Below are 23,945 nucleotides of genomic sequence, written 5' to 3'. Positions count from 1 at the left end.
TGGGAAAATCTATTTAGGTCTAATAAGTGATGTTATATATTTTTTTTCAGTGTACTCTTTTTGAGTGATTTCATCATGACAGTGGGCATAAATCACACCTAAATCAAGAAATAATGCAGCAGTAGCCTAAGGCTCAATAATCAAGGTGTTACAGCATCAGGTGGAGCGCATGAATCCATAATTAGCCAAAAATCCTTGATTTAAGTGCATAACAGCTGATTACCTGCTTTTTTGCACTTAATATTTTTTACATTAACATCAAAGTACATGACAGATTGATAGGCCTATAAACAATCATAGGTAACCAGTATTCAGTTGTTAGTTCAAAAATAGCACATTTATAACGTTTAAATAAATTCCCAATCACAGAAAAAATTAGAAATTAAACACATTTAGCTGAACATTACAAAAAACAGAGCATGTCATTTCAAAGAATATAAAACTCCATGATAAGCAGACTAGCACTTCACAAAAGTCTGGTAAATTTCATGAAGGATTACCTAATCTTGAAAGAATCCTTTTTGATCAGGTGAACTGTCACTTAGCAAACCTTTTTTAGAGTAAAACCTGTCATGTCCGTACCTTTTGGGCAATGCTGATGTGAAACAGGATGTTCTGGTAGCTGTGCCCATCATTGACCTGCAGCAGAAGTCTGTCCTGGTCTCCTTCTGAACCATCATGTACATACTGCAGCTGCTCACGATCCAGGTCTTCCAGTTTAAAATGGGTCACCTGCACATCACCATGCATGTGTGTCAGGTGGCCATGTTGAGGTGGATCCAGAACCGTGATGAAAACGTCTTGTGGATTATCGAGGTCACTGATGTGAAGAATAGATCTGCTGATGACGGCTGTCTCACCAGAGTTAATGTACAGAATTTGGTTGGTGATCACAGTGGGTGGCTGTGAAAGGGGTAAAAAAAAACATTAATATAGAATTCAAACCCAGTTTCAATAAATCAGAGGAAAGAGAACATATTTAATGATTTAATATTTGAGCCCCAATGTCCTTAGTTTGTATTCTTTTGCATCTACATACAGTATTTTCCCATTTTTATTTTGTAAATTAAGGCATGCAGAGGTGAGAATCCTATCAGTGCTACTGTAGCTCAAATGAAAGACAAGATGTGCAAAGGATCCAACCTTACTTTATCTATCATAACTTCATTCTGTTATTTTTGGCCTAATTCTAATATATAGTCAAAGAAAAGAGATGGCAAATGCTGCAGGCAGATTCAAACTTGTGTTGTCCACATGAGCACCAAAGCATTTTATACACAATACGCTTTTTGTTTAAAGCAATTCACACTAATGAACATTCATTAGGTTGCTGTCGACAGAGCTGTGGAGAAAATCAGGCCACTTTTGTTTACCACTTCACATGGAAGACAAGAGTAAACGGTATACTTTCAAAATACAATCTTTTTCTTATTTAAATTTGTAGTTAAAACAACTAAAAATAAATGTATTTTAAAGATTAGAATTAGACAGCCTTTGCACACAGGCTTACGCTGAAAACAACAAAATGGAACCTCAAGGTTGATCTAGGAAAATGTGTGCAAATGTATAGGGCCCCATTCCTATATTTTGCCTGGGGCCCCCAATTCACTAAATCCGCCCCTGCTTGTAGGAATAGATTTGCTTTCCTCTCTCTCTTCACTTTAAGATACAGGTTCTATATTTCAGCTATTACTGCTCACTCAACAGCAGGAAGTGAGCTTATCAGTCCATGAGGGGCAGGAATGTATTTTGGGTGTTATTTGTTGCAATGACATCCATTAGATTTCTGTTGGGGAGCTCAGGTTTCTGTGTGTGTGTGTGTGTGTGTGTGCTGTACAGTTCTCTGGAGACTGTATCTATGAAGTGTAACTAAATGCTGCAGAGGAATGAGCAACACAGAGAGAGTGAGAGAGAGAAAGGGAAGAGATGCTGGCTCAGTATGAGCTATAATGCCCTCCTCAGAGTGAGGATAATGGCCAATCAATCTATGTTAAGAATGTGGACTATGGGTGTAAGCAAAGATGAGTATACAACAGAAAGGGTCCAATTTTACATTTCTATTTTACATAGTCAAAATCATACCTTTTCGAAAACCAGAAATTTTTAATAAAGGAATCATAACTTTCGTGACACCCAATATGATGACTATAGAAACGGAATGATGTTATGAAAATGTTCGTTGAGTAAACTTATCTGCCCTTAATAGACTGTCCTCTATGCACCTCTAGCCATCAGTAAAAATTTGGACAGCCTTGACTTAATTTATATTTTTCTTAAAAACTTAATGTAAAGGTGTACAGTATGTTTAAAATCCAGGTGAATACGCACTTGATTTAATCTAGGCAACGACAGGCGCGAATGTGTCAAAGAGTGTTAAATACTTGCTGTGAGTGTTTAAAGGCTGTAAAGAAAAGCCCTAATATGGGGATAGTCTGGTCATGTTTTATGCAAATGACTAACCTTGGGCACACGGTCACTCATTCAGAATATTCCAACTTCATTGGGGGCTGTGCCGGGGCTAAGCAAGTTTCTTATGGGCCCCGTCAAGCCCCGCCCTAGCGCCACCACTGATTAGCCTAATTCGTTTTGGCTTGTTTAGCAACTTATATTTTTCATTTTTGTTTTCTTCTGAAACCGTTCAAATTTGCCTATAGGCTAGGTATTGTGTTTATTATTTGTACATTATAACATTTCGCTTTATTTACCGGTGTTATTTATGAATGTAATAATGCGATTTGTGCTTACTATATTTTTTTAACCTAAACTACAACGTAACATTAATGTAGACCTACATACCGGTTTACAAATATGATTTCAAATATTTTATGCTATATAGATCTACCACATTACCCTCCACTGGATGTGAGCAGCAATAAACTACATTTTGGCTTTTTATAATACTTTTGTGGATATTTTGGTGAAAGTAACTCAAAAGTAACTCAAAAGTAGTGTAACGCATTACAATTTAGACACAGTAATATTGTAATGTAACTAATTACTTTCAAAAGACAGTAACTAGTAATATATAATGTATTACATTTTGGAAGTAACTTACCCAACACTGTTCATTACCATTAGAACAAGGTTACTCTTGTGCATACAAATACGAAATAATTCATGCAATTATTAGTAAATGAGACCCATAGTCATCACAGAATCCTGTCTCTTTTTTGTTGTATTTGTCTTGTGACTGCAGAATAAAGCTCCATTACTCAGCGTTCTTACACAAGTGTGTGTGTGTGTGTGTGTGTGTGTGTGTGTGTTTACCTGCTGGGAGAGCGCCTGCACTGGAACACTCTGAGGCTGAGAGAACAGCTGAGGATCTGCTGCCCTTAACATGAACTGCCCACTTCTGCAAAACAAGCCAACATTACACTGTTGTGAACAGATTCAAGGATATAAATAATGAGTCAGGGTTTGCCTACATTTCACTAAAAAATCTGAAATCATGTATATTGTGGGGACCAGCTAAAAGAAAATGACTTGGTAAACATACTAAATAATGTCATACTGTTGAAATAACCACAGCAAATAATGTCTTAATGAACATTTTTAGCTCAGTCTCTAAACAATACAAGTCCATGGGAAGTAATAGTTTCTATTTCACATTGTGACAAAAACAAACGTGTGTCTGTGTGTAAAGTGGACGAAAACAACAGAAAAAGACACAATGCATAAAAGACTTAGAGAAGCAAAAGGCAGAGACCAAAATTAGAAAGACTGAGTGGCTTTTAAAGAGACTGAAAAAGGTCACATTTGGGAAAAAGAGGGATGAGGAACAAAATAGAAGTGAGAGTGTGAGGGCACACAGATCACTTGTTAATTAAACCACAGAGCTGAAGGGAGCGAGAGGAGCCATTAAAGAGATAAACTGAGAAAGTTGAGAGAAAACTGAAGGTCAGCAGTCAGCCTGACTTAGTGACTGCCTAACGTGATCATCACAAATGCTGTGGCTTATGAGCACTGTGGGGTGTGTGTGTCCTGTCAAATGCCTCACCAACTTCACCGAGTTAATTAAAGCTAATGACTAGCGCACACTACTCAAACTCAGTCCATCCCCCAAAACACACACACACTCGAAACCCTCTCGCCTTAATATAACGTTGTTTTACTCCTGCACGGCATCTAAATATGCAAAATCTGTCTGTCTAAGCAGAAATGGGCCATATCCCACAGGAATGACAAACAAGAGTCGCCACCTAAAGTGATATTTCAGGAGATGAGGAATGAAATCTTTTACATGAACTATAAACAGTGAGTAAACAATATGTAATTAATGATTGTAGACTTCTATATATCATCTAGTTCATATATACTAAACACACACACACACACACACACACATTACATATGTACATTCACTCATTCTTCAATTTATGAGATGCACTGGTGTGTGTGTCCTGTCAAATGCCTCACCAACTTCACCGAGTTAATTAAAGCTAATGACTAGCGCACACTACTCAAACTCAGTCCATCCCCCAAAACACACACACACTCGAAACCCTCTCGCCTTAATATAACGTTGTTTTACTCCTGCACGGCATCTAAATATGCAAAATCTGTCTGTCTAAGCAGAAATGGGCCATATCCCACAGGAATGACAAACAAGAGTCGCCACCTAAAGTGATATTTCAGGAGATGAGGAATGAAATCTTTTACATGAACTATAAACAGTGAGTAAACAATATGTAATTAATGATTGTAGACTTCTATATATCATCTAGTTCATATATACTGAACACACACACACACACACACACATTACACATGTACATTCACTCATTCTTCAATTTATGAGATGCACTGTAATGCTGTTAATGACAGTAATGCATTTTAATGCTATCGGTGACAGAGGACATATCTCTTGGTCTGCCAATAAATTATGTTTTTAATGACTCCTGAATATAAATTAAATTTCCTGGGGAAATAACCCTGGATTAATTCCATCACTCCATGCTACACACATACTCACTTGGGCTGCTCTTTGTCGTGAATGAAGCGCACAGCTCTACGTTTGAGCTGAGTCAAGGTGAAAGTGTCGTCTCTGCCCAGTGCTCTCTCTCTGTCATTTTCCAGGACCACGAGATGGCCGTTACTGGGTGGCTGAAGGAGCTGGAGCAACATGCTTTCTGACTGGCTATCTGCATCCTTGATTGACAGGAGTGCCGGATCCAGAGGCTTAACTCCACCAATAGGAACCAGCAGAGAGCCATTGATGTAAAGAGATGGAGCACGGCTGTTTGCTGTAACAAAGGTGGATGTGATGTTCAAATACTCTTACAGTCTTAACAGCATAAAAAGTAACAGATTTCCCCTGAATTTTGGCAAAAAAAAAAAGGGGGAAAAAATGTATTTATTAGGGATGCACGATATTATCGGACCAATATCGAAATGGCCGATAATGGCTTTAAATGTAAATATTGGCATTGGCCCAAGATTAAAAATTATGCCGATATGTCTTGTCGATAAGAGGAATACATTAACTCACATGTGCTCAGGGTGTGTTAGCGATTACATCACGTCAGCATTGTGGCTCATTCTTGAAGCAAAGTTTTGCCTGAATGATGATTAGATTCACTGTTTTGGATCGCTGCATTTAAACTGAGAATGCGTGTACAGAATGAGCGTTTGGTGTATGATAGTAAACAGTGATAGCACGTACAGCGGCAGCCTCCCCCGGGTCCTAATGCCTGCTCAGTAAGGAGTTTTAATTCCATAGGGGGCGCTGTTGGCCTACTTCTAATAAAATGAAAGCAAAATACACAAATAATATTTAGACATCTTTTAGAAATCTTCAATGTACCGTCATTATAAAATAACTTTATTATTGTTTATTTAATTCGAACAAATAAGTTCTTGTTAAAAACTAACCAAAATTTAAAATTATTGTATCTGTATCGGCATCGGTTATCGGCCAAAATGAGTCGAAAATTATCGGCATATCGGATATCGGCAAAAATCCAATATCGTGCATCCCTAGTATTTATAACATTTATTTCTATCAGATATGTGAAGTAGAAAGTCCTGGTTACCACGACAGGCTCTTGTTTTTCGGTCAGCATAGTATCCGTGACCACAGTCCATGATGCACTGGCCACCCTTCAGAAAGGAGTTCTCAGCACAGACACGGCACTCACCTGCACTCACACACTCCAAGCAACCAGCTGAGCATGCTGGGAAATAATAGCAAACAATCTGTCATCAGATTCAGGTAGAACACGCGAGGGAACTGCGTCACACCATACTGAGCGCCTCTAAAATTAGCAGGTTTGTAAAGATGCCAAAATGGCCAATCTAGGCAATCACAATCACTCGCTCAGACCAGATTCAGAGCACTCACCGGTGCACTGACGGGTCGAGGCATCTAGAAAGTAGCGCTTGCCGCATTCCAGCACACACTGCCCATTCAACATGGCATATGGCAGCTGGCAGAGTTGGCATCGGCCATGGACCTGGCACTGCTCGCAATGCTCATCACAGCCTGTTCATGGAAAGAATAAGGGAGAGAAAGCTGAAGACACAAAATTTGATTAATATTTTATGAGATCCAAGTTTTTGTCTATCACTTTACATACTAAATTTTTTTTTAAACCTACAATTCTGCCATTACTCCAGACTTCAGTGTCACATGATCCTTCAGAAATCATTCTAATATGCTGATTTGCTGCTTACGAAACATTTCTTATTAACAGTGTTGAAAACGGTTGTGCTGCTTAATAATTTTGTAGAAATTGTGATGCTTTTTTTCAGCATTCCTTGAATAGAAAGTTCATAAGAACAGTATTCATTTGGAATATAAATCTTTTATAACATTACAAATGACCTTACTGTCACTTTTGATCAATTTAATATGTCCTTGCTGAATATAAGTATTTATTTATTTGCTGACCCCACACTTTTACATTTATTATAAAAAATATATATATTTTTTATTATTACTATTAATTTATAATACATTAAAAACAGATTAAAATATAATGCATCTTAAATAAATTTAGGTTCCTCTGTTGTATTCAGCTAAACTGCTTTAATATCATTGAGTTAAATACTACATGCTACAATAACTGGATAATGCTGGTTAATTAAAATTCACTAAAAATTCTTAGAAGTCAATCTAAGACTGAAGAAAGTGAATTTTAAGTAAGAGTCAGAAGCTTCTTCAATCCAGTCCATAACTACAACATTGCTGATAGACTTGTCTTTCAGTCTCATTTGAAATCAATCCATTAAAGTGCCATTAAACCTCAGCTATGGAGCAGCGCCTGATGTTGGCACTATACAGCAGACATTAGTGGTCCTCTCACCCTCCCCTACTGTGACAACTGACTGAGAGATTGAAATGTCAAAGTTTATTGAGCTGGAAAATTGCTTGGATGGACTCATAATGAAGGTTGTTATTTTTGTTGATGACTGACTCAGACATCTCTCAGCATCCTGGTAGAATCCCGGTGAGCAACCCGGCACACAAATGCCATCCTGCAGGACGTATCCCTCCATGCACTGCAGACAGTCACTACGCAGGGGTCCACGGCACGCGTTACAGCTCCAGTCGCACTCTGAGAGAAAGAGAAAGAGAAAGAGAAAGAGAACGAGAGAGTGAGTGGGAGAGATATAAAAAGAAAATATGATTTAGAAAAAAGACAGGATGAATTTCCATTAGCTGTTACTTTACTGTTGATGTTAGCATGGCGGCAAAACTATATTGACCAATTAAAAGCTATTAACACAACAACACATTTTATGAGGGACATTTGATTTAAATTTAAGGTTAATATGTAATATGTTAAACTGTGACACTTATAAAACCAAAAATAGACAGTGCACCTAAGCCTGAAATTACCTGCAAAACCAAGCTTGAATAGTGTCTGTACAAAAAAGAAATATGAGGGATTTCAATACGCCGCTTGACTTACAATGAGAAAGAGAGACAATGTTTCAGTTCTCAAATCATCTATTAAAGAGAGCGCTAGCCAACCATTTGATAACTCAGCAGCAGACCTCCGCTCTCTAAATCAGCTCAGCTCATTAAAAAGTCCCATCTTGCTCTTTCTGTCATCACTGTATCTATATAACCCTTATCATCGCTACCCTCATTCACCAAATCCATCCTCCCAAAATATTTCAAACATTCAATTGAAAAAAACAGTGGCTAACTTCATTTAACACTACATCCAATTCAAACGTCTGCTGTGCAGCTCATTTGTCCATGTGAGACTGTGTCCTTCTTTCACATTACCCATCCATAAAGACACAAACAACAATGTCATGCATTATTAAAATATTGTCAAGGTAACCTTCATTCACGGTACTGCAGGGGTAAACAACTTTACATACAGTATCTGTAAAGCATTCATATAATGATGGTCATATGATGCGATTTCATGTTTTCCTAGATCTGAATATGACTTGGCAGTCAACTGTAAAGAAGGGACAGGTTTAAGTGGATTGGAGACGTCAGCAGAAAAATATATACTGTTTCAAAGACATTTTGATTAAAAGTTACAAAATCAAAATTTGTTTTACAAAAATAACCCATATGCATTAATCAAAATAAGATCAATATGATGCATTTAGAAAAAAGATAGGATGAATTTCCATTAGCTGTTACTTTACTGTTGATGTTAGCATGGCGGCAAAACTATATTGACCCATTAAATTCAATTTTTTCCTTTCTCTTTGGAGTGTTACAAGCTTTTGGTGCATAAAGAAGATCTTAATAAAGTTGCAAAGACTAAAGTCTCAAACCCAAAGAGATATTCTTTATAAAAGTGAACGCTCAGCCATGACCTTCCTAAAATGCATCGTTCAAACATGCCCCCACATGTCTACGTCACTGTGTGGGAAAATTTGCATAACACTGCCCAAATGTATACGCAAACAAAGAAGGCGTAACTTTTCTACTCGCTGTAGTATTGTTGCTGCCGCCGCCATGTCGTGGAGACGCTGTGTTTCGTTGCGAAAGCCAAACTACTTTGTTTGGTCTTCCAAAAGAGGACACAACTAGAAATCAGTTGTTAAGTTTTATTTACAACACTGTTCCAGAACAGTACAATCCAAAATAGCTGGCCAATCAGCGTACACCTCGCTTTTCAGAACGATGAGCTTTGTAAAAATCGACGCGTTTCAGAAAGGTGGGGCATAGAGGAGAAACAATAATGTACAGTATGTGGAAAATAATGTGTTTTTTTTTTTTACCTTAAACCGCATAAACACATTTCATTACACCAAATACACAAAATAATGTTTTTTTAGCAACGTCATATGACCCCTTTAATGTTTTCTTTCTGCTTCACTCGAGATCACTCATACACATACACACACACACACACCCAAATACTCAAGGGACAAAAACTAATCTCTATCTCCTTTTGATCTCCTCTGTAAATCCCATCAAAATGAAAGAAAGGTCTCACAGTATGGGGTCTATGTTCAACATCCAAACCCCAAACCACATCGTATTAAGATCTGAACACACTCACAATTATTAACAAATAATCTTCTCTGCAATTACTCTTGCTAGCGTCTTCATAATGATCCTCTGTGAAATATATTTGACCTTATTTATTAGAATTGGATGCATCCTCTTTTTCCCAGCTGTTCTGTGTGAGTTTAAGTATGTATGTTAGATATAATGGACTGATGGACTGGACAGATTTTAAAACACCACGTATCATACATTTGCCAACTTTGTAAGTGGTTACAGAGAAAAACTGGGCATCACTACCAGACTTTCAAGTCATTCCGAACACAACAAACTCATGCTGAAACTTGCGCCTTGTTGCTAAGGAGACGCGTGACAAATGAAAACAATATGTGTTCTAAAATCACCTCAAAATATCAAACATGTTTGAATTCATAGTCTGAAGCTAAACAGTCTGGGTCCATCATACACACTATGACTTTCTGAGAGATCTGTGAAGTGTATTCCAGCCTTTATATGAGGAACGTTTAACGTCTATGAAGAAACAAAAAAAGTTGCTGAGCAGTTCAAAGGCAATGAATACAACAAACATACAAATCAAAGAATCATGTTTATAGACAAGTAAAACTAAAAGTGTAGTTTAACAATACAGGATCAGTAATTTAAATAATTGTGACAGTGCAACCGGGCTGAGACTCACCTCTGCATGTGCGTGTGGTGGTGTTCAGGTAGTACTGATGAGCACAGCTCTCATACTGACACTCCCCAAACAGAAGCACTTTAGCTGGATCTCTACACGACGTACACACACCCGCCATCTCACAGCTCAGACACTGAGCGTCACACACTGAAACACACACAATAATCATTTAATCAATACTTATCAGACAGACAGATGCACTTTAAGTAAAGGTGTACCTACTTTGGCACACCCTGTTTTCATCAGCGTAATATCCATTTGGACAGCGAGGGCTGCAGAGACCTGATGGGGCCAGAACCTCAGGGGCCAAACAGGAAGTACAGGAGTGAGGACCATCCCCACTGCACTCCTCACAGGAAGAGTGACATTCTGGAGAACACAGACACAGGACAGTACGAATGAAGACTAGACAATTATGTCAAATGTTTCTTAACTTTGGATACAAGGAAAGCAAGCAAGGTTTAATTTACACCTTAATATAATACTATATTATGCAAAGGTGTACTATAAATAAACTGTGAACTGGTGTTGTATTTAATATGTGTAAAAGATCCAAACAACTGATCTAGACAGGACTCAGTTTTAGCAGATAAAGGTTATTAAAACCTTAGAATCTTGAAAAACAGAGCAACACTTCTATTAATTTTGACATTTTAATCAGTGCTGTTGCCAATTTCACGACAGCATTATAAAGACAGAAGACTTAAAAGGAATACTGTTGACATCCTACACTTGTATTCAGAAATTCCCATTCACATATGACTTTTAGTCTGCTGTCAACTTGACATATCACCTTCAAACAGGCCAAAGACATTTGACAATGCTAAGTGCAAGTAAATTGCATTAATGGTCTTTTGCCTTTAATGCACATAGAGCGTTATATATGCACATTTGCGTGTAAACACTTTTGTGCACATACACACTCCCTTGATATCACACGAGAACCAGGCAATTAAAGAAGGTCATAATAGTTTATAGATCACATCAGCATCTTAAAAGATTCTGCATTAAAGCCGGGCACTATATCATACTCCCTAATAAAAACAAATGCACCGTCTCATCTACACTGTCAGCAAAGGAGCCACTTTCAAAGCATCACAGGTAATTGCATCAGGGTTATGAAAACAGAGGCTCCGGCTATATCACATTGAGAGATCATGTAGAATGACAAACTAGTGCATAAAGAGGATGCTGGTGCTAAGATAAGACGCTGTGTGAGACTGATGATGCTCAATCTACATAATGAAACTTAATGCTGGAAATAAAGCAGCACACGGTTTTCTCAGAGGAAGACAGTTAGATGATGTTGAAAGATGGAATGAATTATCATTGTGTGATGCAGATTAGGGATGCGCTTGAACAAACTTTGAAAAGCTTATGGCCAAGGTTGCGAAATCACAATGAATTCATCAAAATAGTCATTAGTTGCAACCGTACAATTTACCGTTTGCTCAGAAGGCCTACTTTTCAGATTCATTTATGACTATAAATAGCGAAGCTTCACTGCTCCCATTATTTATTCATAAATATGTTCTAGATGTCATGTGAACATGTTGATTCTTAACTTTTACTTGAAAATTGTACTTGATTTCATGCATTAATCTTACAGTATGTTTATAGCATCACATATTGCCACTGCATTATCTCACAAATTCATTGCAAATCATATTTTTTGTACATTATAATTAGAATACAACATGATTTCCTATATATTAGAGCATAAACTTAATAAGTGACTCTAGAATAAGTAATATTTCTTAGTAACAAATTTGATGTGTGTTGTTGCTTGATCTAGGATTGTTCTGCATAATAATGCAGTGGGTCATATGTAGCCTTACGAGGATGAGATCAAAATTCTGTCTGTACGCATCTGGTTGTGGGAACGAGCTTAATTTTTTGCTCTGAATTCATTTTAACTTACTTTTGCAAGCTCTGTGCCACCGGTAGTATTTGGGTGGGCACTGTGGTACACAGTGATCTCCCAGCAGCAGCATCCTGGGAAACTTACACCACAAACACACAGTGCCAAAGCCAGAATGCAGGTCTGCCACACACCGCTGGCATCCCTCCTCACACTCTGATAGAGAAACAAACAGACGGAGAGCATATATTGTATTAATATTATGCATATCCATAAGAAAATCCCGATGTGAAATGAAAGAAAAAAAGATCTTATCGGATTCTTATCCTGAAAATGTTCTAAAGGTGTAAAAGTAAACACAAAGTGTTATCTGTATATCCTCTCTCACTTGGATGAGATCAAAATTCTGTCTGTACGCATCTGGTTGTGGGAACGAGCTTAATTTTTTGCTCTGAATTCATTTTAACTTACTTTTGCAAGCTCTGTGCCACCGGTAGTATTTGGGTGGGCACTGTGGTACACAGTGATCTCCCAGCAGCAGCATCCTGGGAAACTTACACCACAAACACACAGTGCCAAAGCCAGAATGCAGGTCTGCCACACACCGCTGGCATCCCTCCTCACACTCTGATAGAGAAACAAACAGACGGAGAGCATATATTGTATTAATATTATGCATATCCATAAGAAAATCCCGATGTGAAATGAAAGAAAAAAAGATCTTATCGGATTCTTATCCTGAAAATGTTCTAAAGGTGTAAAAGTAAACACTGTGTTATCTGTATATCCTCTCTCACTTCTTATCAGCTGTGAGAACAGACTGGCTTCATTGCCATGGACACGCTGAGGGCACTGATAATAAAGAGATGCATATCAACCAATGAAAATCCTCAATGGCTCTTTTCTCAGGCTCACTGATGAAATGCAGGCTATGAGAGAATGGTACAGATTCTTTGAATTATACACATAGTTCATGCTTTATTGACTCATATAACAAGATCTAAACAAAAAAGTAGGCCTGTGAAATGTTTCTGAGGAAAAGCAGGTACTCAAACAATAAATAAGTGATGATGTAACCTTCACCACATAATAAAAATAGGAGCTCTGACAAATTGCAAAAACGAGAATAAGGTTATTATTATAAATGTTATAACATAGGAAACAGTGTATATTTTAATTGTTGACAATAACAAATCCTTCTAACTATTGTCTGTGGATGTTTCATGTTTTCAGATAAACCACATATACTTTTAAATTTCAATGTCAAAGTCTTTCTGAATGATTCCACTAGCACTTTTACAACAGCAAGCAGATATTTATAGAACATAAACTCACCCAACCTGAGCCATTTCAATATTAGTCCTCAAGCTTCCGTTTAAGAGCCTTTTATTGTTATATAAATCATACAGGTCACCTTATAACAACACATCACAATACAGGTTTACACCAGTTTTAGGAAAGTTTCACATCAGACATTTATGAAGAATGATTTTAAATGACCCATATTTTCTAAAAAAAGAGCAGTAACATAAGCATAAATAGGTTTCATAATGAAAAATGTTTTAGTGATCTAAGATGCGCAATAGCTGTCAATATCTCTATTGCAACCACACTACCATTCAAAAGTTTGGGGTCAGTCGGACTTAAATTTATACATTTTATTTAGCAAGGATGCATTAAAATAAACAAAAGTGGCAGTAGAGACTTTTCTAATAATGTTAAAAATATTTTTATTTCAAATAAATGCTGCTTTTCTAATTTCCGGTCATGAAACTCTGAAAGTCTCACCTTTTAATGGCAAAAATCCCGTAATCCATCTTAAGAAATGACTGCTCTCAGCCCTAAAGTCAAACTGAATCTAAAGAAGAATTTTTAATTTAGTGTTAAATATTATATATCGCAATTTGTTCTTTTAATTTTTTTTAAAACTGTGTTTGTGCCTGCTTTGACTGATAGTCACATTTATCTTCTAGTGTAGAAGGACTTTCTAAAGCAATTTCACCTCTTACTGCTTCCTATTTGTTTCCTCGTTTTTATTGCAAATCCTCCTCTTTTTATGAGACACAGACTGGTATTTCAACCACATTTTATGAAGACCCAAATAACAGGATAACAGTATTGGCCAGTTTCAGGAAAAAAAACAAAAAAAAAACGCTCGGAGCACATTTGACCGTACTCTTGTCATTGACTTTACAATAATAGCTGACATGCCCTTTGAACAGCAAATCCTCTCCTAGAGGCAAAATGTGCCCATTTGACACCTTAAACCCAAACCGATACAATGTCTTGAGATCAAAGGTGTCACTTGGAAGAATTTGTTTTGGTGATGGCCTGGGAAGACTGATTTTCACTCACCAATGCAGTAGCCTACAGCATTCAGGTACTGGCCCTCAGGGCAGCTGGTTCGGCAGTAGCCGTTATGTAGACTGGCGTGGGCCGGACAAGCAGAACAGTCAGCCTGAGACGGGCCCGTACACTCCTTACATGATGAATGACAGGCTGAAAGGAGACAAAATAATGAGTACAACATTACATTCATAAAAGTATCTATTGAATTGTATTAATCCACAGGGAAACTGGCTTCAGAACAGAACAGAACAGAATAACATCCAAAAACACCTTGGCAAGTACGGTCCTGAACATGGAAACCATGGGGACATTTATCGAGACACTGCCCTTGATGAAGGACACTGGGACGTATACAGGAAGTACAATTCTGGAAACTTCCACCAGAGCAGCCTGAACATGAGATGTGACATTCTGAGAGAGAAAAAGAGGGAGAAAGTGATATTAGTCATAGTCTTTTTTTTTCATAGTTTAAACAAATGTAAACTCTGTACCAGACACCCCAATATAATATAAAATAGCATTACGTAACGTAACATAATATAATTGATCACAAATGTCAGTAAACACTTTTACATTGATGCAAAAGATTTAGTTTTCAAATTAATGCTTTTCTTTTGACCTTTTAGAATCAAATAATCCTGAAAAAAATATATCACTGTTTCCACAAAAATATTAACCAACTGTCTTCAACATTAATAATCATAATAATAATAATCACAAATGTTTCTTGAGCACAAAATTGACATCATAATTGCTGAAGGATCAATGGTTGATGAAATCCAGCTGTCATCACAGGAATAAATGTTAAAATTATACTAAAATACAAAGGTCTTTTAAATTGTAATAATACTTCAAAACAATATTGCTTAACTGTTTTGTAATCAAATAAATGCAGCCTTGTTGAGCATAAGAGACTTTTCCCAAAAATGTAAAGTTTTAAAGATGAAAATGTTTTAATAAAAGTCTATATAAATGTAAAATATTGACATACATAAAACTTTCATAAGTGAGCACTTCCACATTCTTGCTCAATCTGCCTTAAAGCTGTATATGTAGACAAAACGCATTTGCTCTAAAAAGGCTGTCAGTCAGAGAGCTGAGCCATGTGCACACAGCTGAATGAAAGCAGTGGGCTCCAAAAAGAAAGCCTGCCACTGGTGTGAAGTCTGGACTCGTCTCCACTACTCTACCAGATTAAATGTGAGAGACTTTGGCAGACACATGCAGACAGCACATGCACAAACACACATAATCACTGGAAAACACAAACATGCAGAGGCCCTTGACAATCTTCTCGATTTGGAGTAAAGCCCTTAGGACACAGGTGTCAACAGCCATCCTCCACTGTGACCCAAATCATCTGATTGTCTTTAAATTATTTGTCTGTTCAGCCAGGTTTCATTGTCAATCAGAACAAAAGGGCTTGTCTACCCTGTAATTCAGTCTGTTCCCCAAAGAAGAATAGTAGGTGTGCTAAATACTAACCCAGGCAATCTGTATTCCATTGAGTGAATGGGAGACAGGGCTAAGCTTTCTTTTAATGCAATTCAGACACACAATAAACATGCCTAAAGGCCTCACATATTGATCTTTTTTTTTTTTTAAATGACATTTTAAGCCCATGGGGTGTGTTTTGAAATGAAGCCAGGATATTGGGAATGGTCCATCAGTTTTGAGGTGAGCGTTCACAGTGATGGGCTGAATTCTTTAATGCACTTTTAATCGATTTTTAAACTCACACCATACTTGAGTCTGAGATATGATACTGTTGAATTTGTGCTTAAAATAGTTGACTTACTTTACTCACATTTACATACAATTCCAGCAACTATTTGTACTTTCATTAACAAACTATTGCATGAAAAATCCTAAAAGGTATTTGGATCCTTTTGGACACTCAAACCCAGACTTAAAATGTCATTAGATATTAACTTCAAATTTCCTAATCATCTTTGCAATTACCTTTAATCAACTATTTTCCAACTCCAACCTGTAACCAACTGGGCTCCTTGCAATAACCTTTAACCAGTTGATTTAATATGTTAATGCAAAAACATTCACATGTTTTTAAATGTAACTTAAGCATCCAAATACTTTTTGGGGTCAGAGTTTATAGAATTGTATGAATCAACATTCCGTGATATTTCTAACTATTTCAATACATATTAACTAAGGCTCTGTTATAGTGCAATAATGATTAGCAAAGGTTAGTAAAGGTTTTAATGGTTGCCGACAAAAATAAATAAACAATAAAAATAAAAAAGTATTAAAATATATATATATATATATTTAATTATTTATGGTTCTCATCACCCTATTGTGTGAGACTAACACAAAGACACATATAGAGGTCTGCAGAAAGACTGACTTTAGAGGGTTTTACAGATTGGAATTTCCTCTGCATGATATCTGATCCACACACACTCATTCACACACACTCCAGACAAGTAGCCCTGAGGAAGCTCAACATTGTCTGAGCATGCTGGCTCAACACAAAGGTCTTCATTGAAGAAAGAGGCACTTGTCATTATTCTAGCAATAAGCTTCATGACAGTGGACTCACTGAATGAACAGCCCACTGGCCACTTTCTCACTGCTTCTAAGTCAACTAAAACAGTAATATTTTTTAAATGAATTGGTAACACTTTACAATAAGCTTTAATTTGTTAATGCATTCTGTATGATGTATTATCAATGAACAATAATTTTAAAGCATGTATTAATCTAGTTTAATATTAATTTGTACATACGTATATTAATACATTTTTTACATTTTAAGATGTACGAACAACATTTTAAAAAAAAATGAACAACAGTATATTTATAAAGTAACATTAACCTAAACATGCTTAAATGATATACATAATGATAACATTAACCAACTGAAAATCATTTATCTAATTAAATATTTAATTATGAAAAAAAAAAAAGCAAAATTAAATAGAGAGTATTCTGACAAATAAAAATGCATAGCATTTCACGGTTAGTTTTATACACCATATTTAACATGGACTGGAGCCAGTTCCATATCTGTGAAGCTCTCAGCATGTGGGAACATCATAAATACAGAAATGATTCATTGTGCAAAATTCAGACACCATTCAACTGTAAATTTTATTCAGTGCTGTGGGGGTGAGGTGTTGGTGGTACTACAGAAAGCCTGCAGTCCTTTATGAATATGCTACAAGCAGATGATGTCATACTGTTTAGTGCAATTAATTTTTTGTGTTCCTGTATGATGGCTCACACCCGCACTTTTTTTTTCGAAATATCAGTTTATTCTTTTAATTTCCAAAAATGTCATTCTTAATCCTTTTTGGCAGGATTTGGTCAGGATTTAAATTTTAGATGAACCGCGTTCTCCACAGGGTGTTTAACATTCTGTACAACAGCCCTGGTGTATCTGGAGTGAACTGCAGATCTTCAGTCATCAAGGATTAAGACTTTGGGAATAACTAGTGCAAACAACCTGCAGTGTGTCACTCAACACGATGGTATGCACATCGTGTTGCTACTGAGCTACTGAGAATTACAAATGATAGCATATGTGTCTTCATCTTCATTGAAAAATATAAGAATATGTCTTCTTGTTTGCTCACCTCTGCAGGTCTGATCTGCATCAAGGTAATGCTGTGGCCTGCAGGCAGACATACAGGACCCGTGAGAGACATGCCCATTCTGAGGCTGCATAACCTCTTCCTGTTTGACACACTGCATGCAGTCTGAGGAATCCGGACCCACACAGACCCTACATGATGCATGACACCCTGAATAGAGAAGGAAATGTGCTGAAAAGAGTTGAAAAATAAAGTTCATACACACATGAATGCACAAACAGCTTTGCATCTAAAAGGAATGTCTCTTTGACTTTAACTGACCTTAATTTATGCTTCATAAAAAATTTTTAAACTAAACCTAAATTTTAGTCATTTCATTTTATACCTCATAAATATAATTAGACAATTTACAGATTCGAAAACGGTAAAACTCAACTGTTTAACTCTAGGGGAGTTGGAAAATGAGACTATTTTCAAAAATAGTGGAGTGTTCCTTTAAGGCTGCTTTTTCAATTGGACCACAAGGTACATCCACACAGTTTATTACATTCAGATTTCATGCATACATCCACACGTTTGTTTTTCTATCATGGTGGGGACTTTTTACACTGACTATAAACTGAGCTAATGATATTTCGATCCCCCCAAGCCATAAACCTAACCCTCAAACAAACATTTTTAATTTTCATTAAGGCATTTTTAGTACACTACCATTCAAAAGTTTGGTATCAGTAAGACTGTCTTGTTAGTTTTAGAAAGAAGGTTTATTTGTTCACCATGGCTAGATTTATTTGATTTAAAAAAAGCAAAAATAGTAATATTGTGAAATATTATTATAAAATAATATCATAATTTAAAATATGTTTTAAACTTTATTCCTGTGATGGCAAAGCTGAATTTTCAGCATCATTACTCCAGTCTTCAGTGTCACATGATCCTTCAGAAATCAATCTAATATGCTGATTTGCTGCTCAAAAACATTTATTATCATCACAGTTGAAAATGGTAATGAATTGTGGAATCCGTGATACAGTGTGTTTACAGCCTTTGTTTGAAATAGAAATCTTTTGTAACAATATGCAATTTTTTCCTTTAATGCATTTTTTATGAATAAAAGCATCCGTTTCTTCAAACCTTTGAAGGGTAGTGTATATTTTTCTCTCTACAGCCTCACTACAGTGCAGATATATTTTATATCTACATACTGCATATCTAGTCTATAACACACATAATTCTATGAAAGAATAGCCTGAATCTCTACACAGAGTCAGAGAAGGTTATCTGTATTCAAGACACACACACACTCACCTGCAATGCAGTACAGATTGACATACCGGGACAGGGGACAACTACACTTAAATGGCTACAGGTAACACATAACCCCTACTGAACAAAAACCCTCACTTTCCACACTACCTTACAATGCGATATATTATTATGCTTGTATGTACGTACGTACGTATGTACCTACCTACCTACCTACCTATCTATCTATCTATATTCAATTACATGCAACTTGTCCCTCCATTTAGTTGTGGGTCTCTTTAAAATTCGGACCAAATTTAAAATCCATTTTTAATGATGCATTGCATCATTTAGTGAGCAGTTGAATCAAATCGAATCAAAGTATTACCCTAGAATTCTTTAGGACAGCTCATCTATGATCTATCCTCTTTTATCATGACCCAGTTTTCACCACATAACTACATAACAGTGGGAGGAATATCAGAGTTTTGTAAATGCAGTCGTACTGTGACAGTGTCCCCCTCTGGAGAACAGGCCCTCTCCGCAGGACTCCACACACTGGCCTTGGTTCAGGATGAGAGACTTTGAGCAGGAGGTGCAGTGAGACACAGCTGGCCCTGAGCAGGATGCACACGAACTGTGGCAGGCTGGAAGAACAACAGAGGCATAGTTCAGGAGGTGAGAGCAAAAATAACCAACCTGGACCTCTTGTAACCTATAACCTTTCAGGTCCAATTTCATCAAAGTCGGTTAGCAAAAACGCAACTTGTCTTGTTTGAGTACTTTAACACATCTCAAGTACTGGTACTGTGGTCGTTTTGCTACTTCAGAATGTCCTCTCAGCACTCAACTGCAATCATTAGCTACCACAATGCATGGACTTTCTTATGAGCTGGTTAGGTAAAAAAGTGCCTGCCAAAAACATAAATGCAAATGAACTGCACACCAGAGGATTAGGCTTGACTGTATTAATATATCATTTTAAACTCAAAATCATGCATCAAACTAACATCCAGACATGACAATTTTCTAACCCATGTGGGTTTGCTGGGAAAAATATAGAAACTCTTTGGTCATTTTTGAGCGAGATGCTAACGGTCTAATCAGATTCAATGATCTATGCTAAGCTACAGCTAAAAGTGTTACCACCAGACCCGGAGATCGGCTGAATGGATTCGAAAACGGTAAAACTCAACTGTTTAACTCTAGGGGAGTTGGAAAATGAGACTATTTTCAAAAATAGTGGAGTGTTCCTTTAAGGCTGCTTTTTCAATTGGACCACAAGGTACATCCACACAGTTTATTACATTCAGATTTCATGCATACATCCACACGTTTGTTTTTCTATCATGGTGGGGACTTTTTACACTGACTATAAACTGAGCTAATGATATTTCGATCCCCCCAAGCCATAAACCTAACCCTCAAACAAACATTTTTAATTTTCATTAAGGCATTTTTAGTACACTACCATTCAAAAGTTTGGTATCAGTAAGACTGTCTTGTTAGTTTTAGAAAGAAGGTTTATTTGTTCACCATGGCTAGATTTATTTGATTTAAAAAAAGCAAAAATAGTAATATTGTGAAATATTATTATAAAATAATATCATAATTTAAAATATGTTTTAAACTTTATTCCTGTGATGGCAAAGCTGAATTTTCAGCATCATTACTCCAGTCTTCAGTGTCACATGATCCTTCAGAAATCAATCTAATATGCTGATTTGCTGCTCAAAAACATTTATTATCATCACAGTTGAAAATGGTAATGAATTGTGGAATCCGTGATACAGTGTGTTTACAGCCTTTGTTTGAAATAGAAATCTTTTGTAACAATATGCAATTTTTTCCTTTAATGCATTTTTTATGAATAAAAGCATCCGTTTCTTCAAACCTCTGAAGGGTAGTGTATATTTTTCTCTCTACAGCCTCACTACAGTGCAGATATATTTTATATCTACATACTGCATATCTAGTCTATAACACACATAATTCTATGAAAGAATAGCCTGAATCTCTACACAGAGTCAGAGAAGGTTATCTGTATTCAAGACACACACACACTCACCTGCAATGCAGTACAGATTGACATACCGGGACAGGGGACAACTACACTTAAATGGCTACAGGTAACACATAACCCCTACTGAACAAAAACCCTCACTTTCCACACTACCTTACAATGCGATATATTATTATGCTTGTATGTACGTACGTACGTATGTACCTACCTACCTACCTACCTATCTATCTATCTATATTCAATTACATGCAACTTGTCCCTCCATTTAGTTGTGGGTCTCTTTAAAATTCGGACCAAATTTAAAATCCATTTTTAATGATGCATTGCATCATTTAGTGAGCAGTTGAATCAAATCGAATCAAAGTATTACCCTAGAATTCTTTAGGACAGCTCATCTATGATCTATCCTCTTTTATCATGACCCAGTTTTCACCACATAACTACATAACAGTGGGAGGAATATCAGAGTTTTGTAAATGCAGTCGTACTGTGACAGTGTCCCCCTCTGGAGAACAGGCCCTCTCCGCAGGACTCCACACACTGGCCTTGGTTCAGGATGAGAGACTTTGAGCAGGAGGTGCAGTGAGACACAGCTGGCCCTGAGCAGGATGCACACGAACTGTGGCAGGCTGGAAGAACAACAGAGGCATATTATTACTGACCAACAAACAAACCACACAGAGTAACTAAGATGTGAATTCTGCCCATCATACCATAACAGCTGCCTTGATTAGCATAAAAGCCTGGACCACAATCCAAAACACAGAATCCATCCTTCAGTAAGTGGGAGGGGTCTGAGCATGTCAAACAATCCTGAGGCCCCGCCCCCTGGCAAGATGAACAGGAGTCATGGCAACCTAAAGAGGAAGAAGACAATAATGTGTTCAAAATCAAACTAAACAACACACACACACACACACACACACACACACACACAAAACAGCATAAGCTGGCATTACAAGGTTACTTTATGCTCTAGTGTTGTGTTGTGGCTTTTCTGTGAGGAAATAATGTGACCTTATTTTGACAGTGAGAGAAAACATCCCAGTCAGACAAGAACAAAAGATGACCTTTCTGAGGGAGCTTGTAAAAGGTACAAAAAAGGCAGAACACCACACTTGCATATATAAAGAAAGTCCCACGATTTGAAAGACACATACAGAAGCACATACGTAAGATGAATATGTGCATTAAAACACATACGTAATTGAATATGGCATTAAAACACACAATAACACATAACACAAATGCATCTTCACTAACAATAACCTTCTTTTATAATCATCCCTTGGTAAGATGTTTGTGCCGCTAGCACAATCTATTCAAAGGCCTACCAATATATCTAAAGCATAAACACCAAATACAATCATTGCTAATAAATTTAGCTTTAGGCCAAATGATCAGAAACAGAATCAGAAGAGCTTTATCGCCAGGTATGTTTACACATACGAGGAATCTGTTTTGGTGACAGAAGCTTCCACAGCACAAACAGAATGACAGTGACAAGACAAGAAACTGATAATAAAAAGAATAAAATAGGATAAGTAAATAGGAAATAACAATATACAAAAAATATACAAAAAAATATATTATTGATATAACTGCATCAGAGAGCCAGCTCTTTAACCTCCTTTCTGTAAGCAGACTCGTCTCTGTGCTGGATGAGGCCAACAAGTTTGGTGGCATCAGTGAACTTCAGGAGCTAGACAGAGGGGTCTTTAGAGGTGCAGTTGTTAGTGTACAGGGAGAAGAGCAGTGGGGAGAGAACACATCCCTGGGGCGCGCCAGTGCTGATGGTGCAGGTGCTGGATGAGAATTTTCCCAGCCTCACTAGCTGCTGCCTGTCTGTCAGGAAGCTGGTGATCCACTGACAGACGGAGGTGGGCACAGAGAGCTGAGTTAATTTGGACAGGAGAAGGTTTGGGACGACAGTGTTGAAGGCCGAGCTGAAGTCCACAAACAGGATCCACATGTAAGTCCCTGGTCTGTCCAGATGTTGTAGGAAATAATGCAGTCCCATGTTGACTGCATCATCCACAGACCTGTTTACTCGGTAAGCAAACTGCAGGAGGTCCAGCAAGGGTCTAATGATGTCCTTCAGGAGGGCCAGCGCCAGTCTTTCAAATGACTTCATGACCACATATTTTAAAGCTACAGTTCTGTAATCATTTAGTCCTGTAATTTTGGGTTTCTTTGGGATGGGGATGATGGTGGAGCGTTTGAAGCATGAAGGGACTTCGCACAGCTCCAGTGATCTGTTGAAGATCTGTGTGAAGATGGGGGCCAGCTGGTCAGCACAGGTTTTTAGACAGGCTGGTGTAACACCATATGGGCCTGATGTTTTCTTTCTCTTCTGTTTCCGGAAGACCTGACACACATCTTTTTCACAGACCTGAAGTGCAGGAGGTGGGGGAGAGGGAGGTTGCTGGAGGTGTCAATAGATCCATAGAGGGAAGGTCAGAATCGGTGTGGGCTGTGAGACAGGGTTTTTCAAACCTGCAATAAAACTCATTCAAATCGTCGGCCAGTTGTTGATTCTCCACAGTGCTGGGGAATGGTGTCTTGTAGTTGGTGATGTCTTTCAGTCCTTTCCACACTGATGCAAGGTCGTTGGCAGAAAACTAGTTTCTCAGCTTTTCGGAGTAGTTCTTTTTTGCCACTCTGATCTCCTTTGTCAGAATGTTTTTGGCCTGTTTATACAAGACTCTGTCCCCATTCCTGTAAGCATCTTCTTTGGCCTGACGGAGCTGTCTGAGTTTTGCAGTGAACCATGGTGTGTCGTTGTTGTA

The 23,945-nt window shown here is 37.4% G+C and overlaps 1 protein-coding gene across 1 annotated transcript in view; it reads right to left on the bottom strand.

The window, feature by feature from the left end:
* The window catches only part of LOC107752371 (extracellular matrix protein FRAS1-like), a 131,559-nt gene that overhangs the window by 41,459 nt on the left and 66,155 nt on the right, over window positions 1-23,945 (bottom strand). The window contains exons 15-29 of the mRNA XM_016568328.1: window positions 21,870-22,013; window positions 21,645-21,785; window positions 19,640-19,780; window positions 17,931-18,098; window positions 14,602-14,742; window positions 14,338-14,481; window positions 12,454-12,609; window positions 10,344-10,490; window positions 10,122-10,268; window positions 7,416-7,556; window positions 6,341-6,481; window positions 6,033-6,173; window positions 4,973-5,243; window positions 3,268-3,352; window positions 583-903 (exon numbers count right to left, since the gene is read on the bottom strand). Of these exons, the coding sequence (XP_016423814.1) occupies window positions 583-903; window positions 3,268-3,352; window positions 4,973-5,243; window positions 6,033-6,173; window positions 6,341-6,481; window positions 7,416-7,556; window positions 10,122-10,268; window positions 10,344-10,490; window positions 12,454-12,609; window positions 14,338-14,481; window positions 14,602-14,742; window positions 17,931-18,098; window positions 19,640-19,780; window positions 21,645-21,785; window positions 21,870-22,013 (2,429 nt within the window). The remainder of the gene's footprint in view (window positions 1-582; window positions 904-3,267; window positions 3,353-4,972; window positions 5,244-6,032; window positions 6,174-6,340; window positions 6,482-7,415; window positions 7,557-10,121; window positions 10,269-10,343; window positions 10,491-12,453; window positions 12,610-14,337; window positions 14,482-14,601; window positions 14,743-17,930; window positions 18,099-19,639; window positions 19,781-21,644; window positions 21,786-21,869; window positions 22,014-23,945) is intronic.

This window comes from Sinocyclocheilus rhinocerous, unplaced genomic scaffold, assembly GCF_001515625.1.
Source record: "Sinocyclocheilus rhinocerous isolate Xijiao unplaced genomic scaffold, SAMN03320098_v1.1 scaffold381, whole genome shotgun sequence".
NCBI lineage: Eukaryota > Metazoa > Chordata > Actinopteri > Cypriniformes > Cyprinidae > Sinocyclocheilus > Sinocyclocheilus rhinocerous.
The sequence above is the reverse complement of the archived record's forward strand: the minus strand, read 5'-3'. Positions and strand labels throughout refer to the sequence as shown.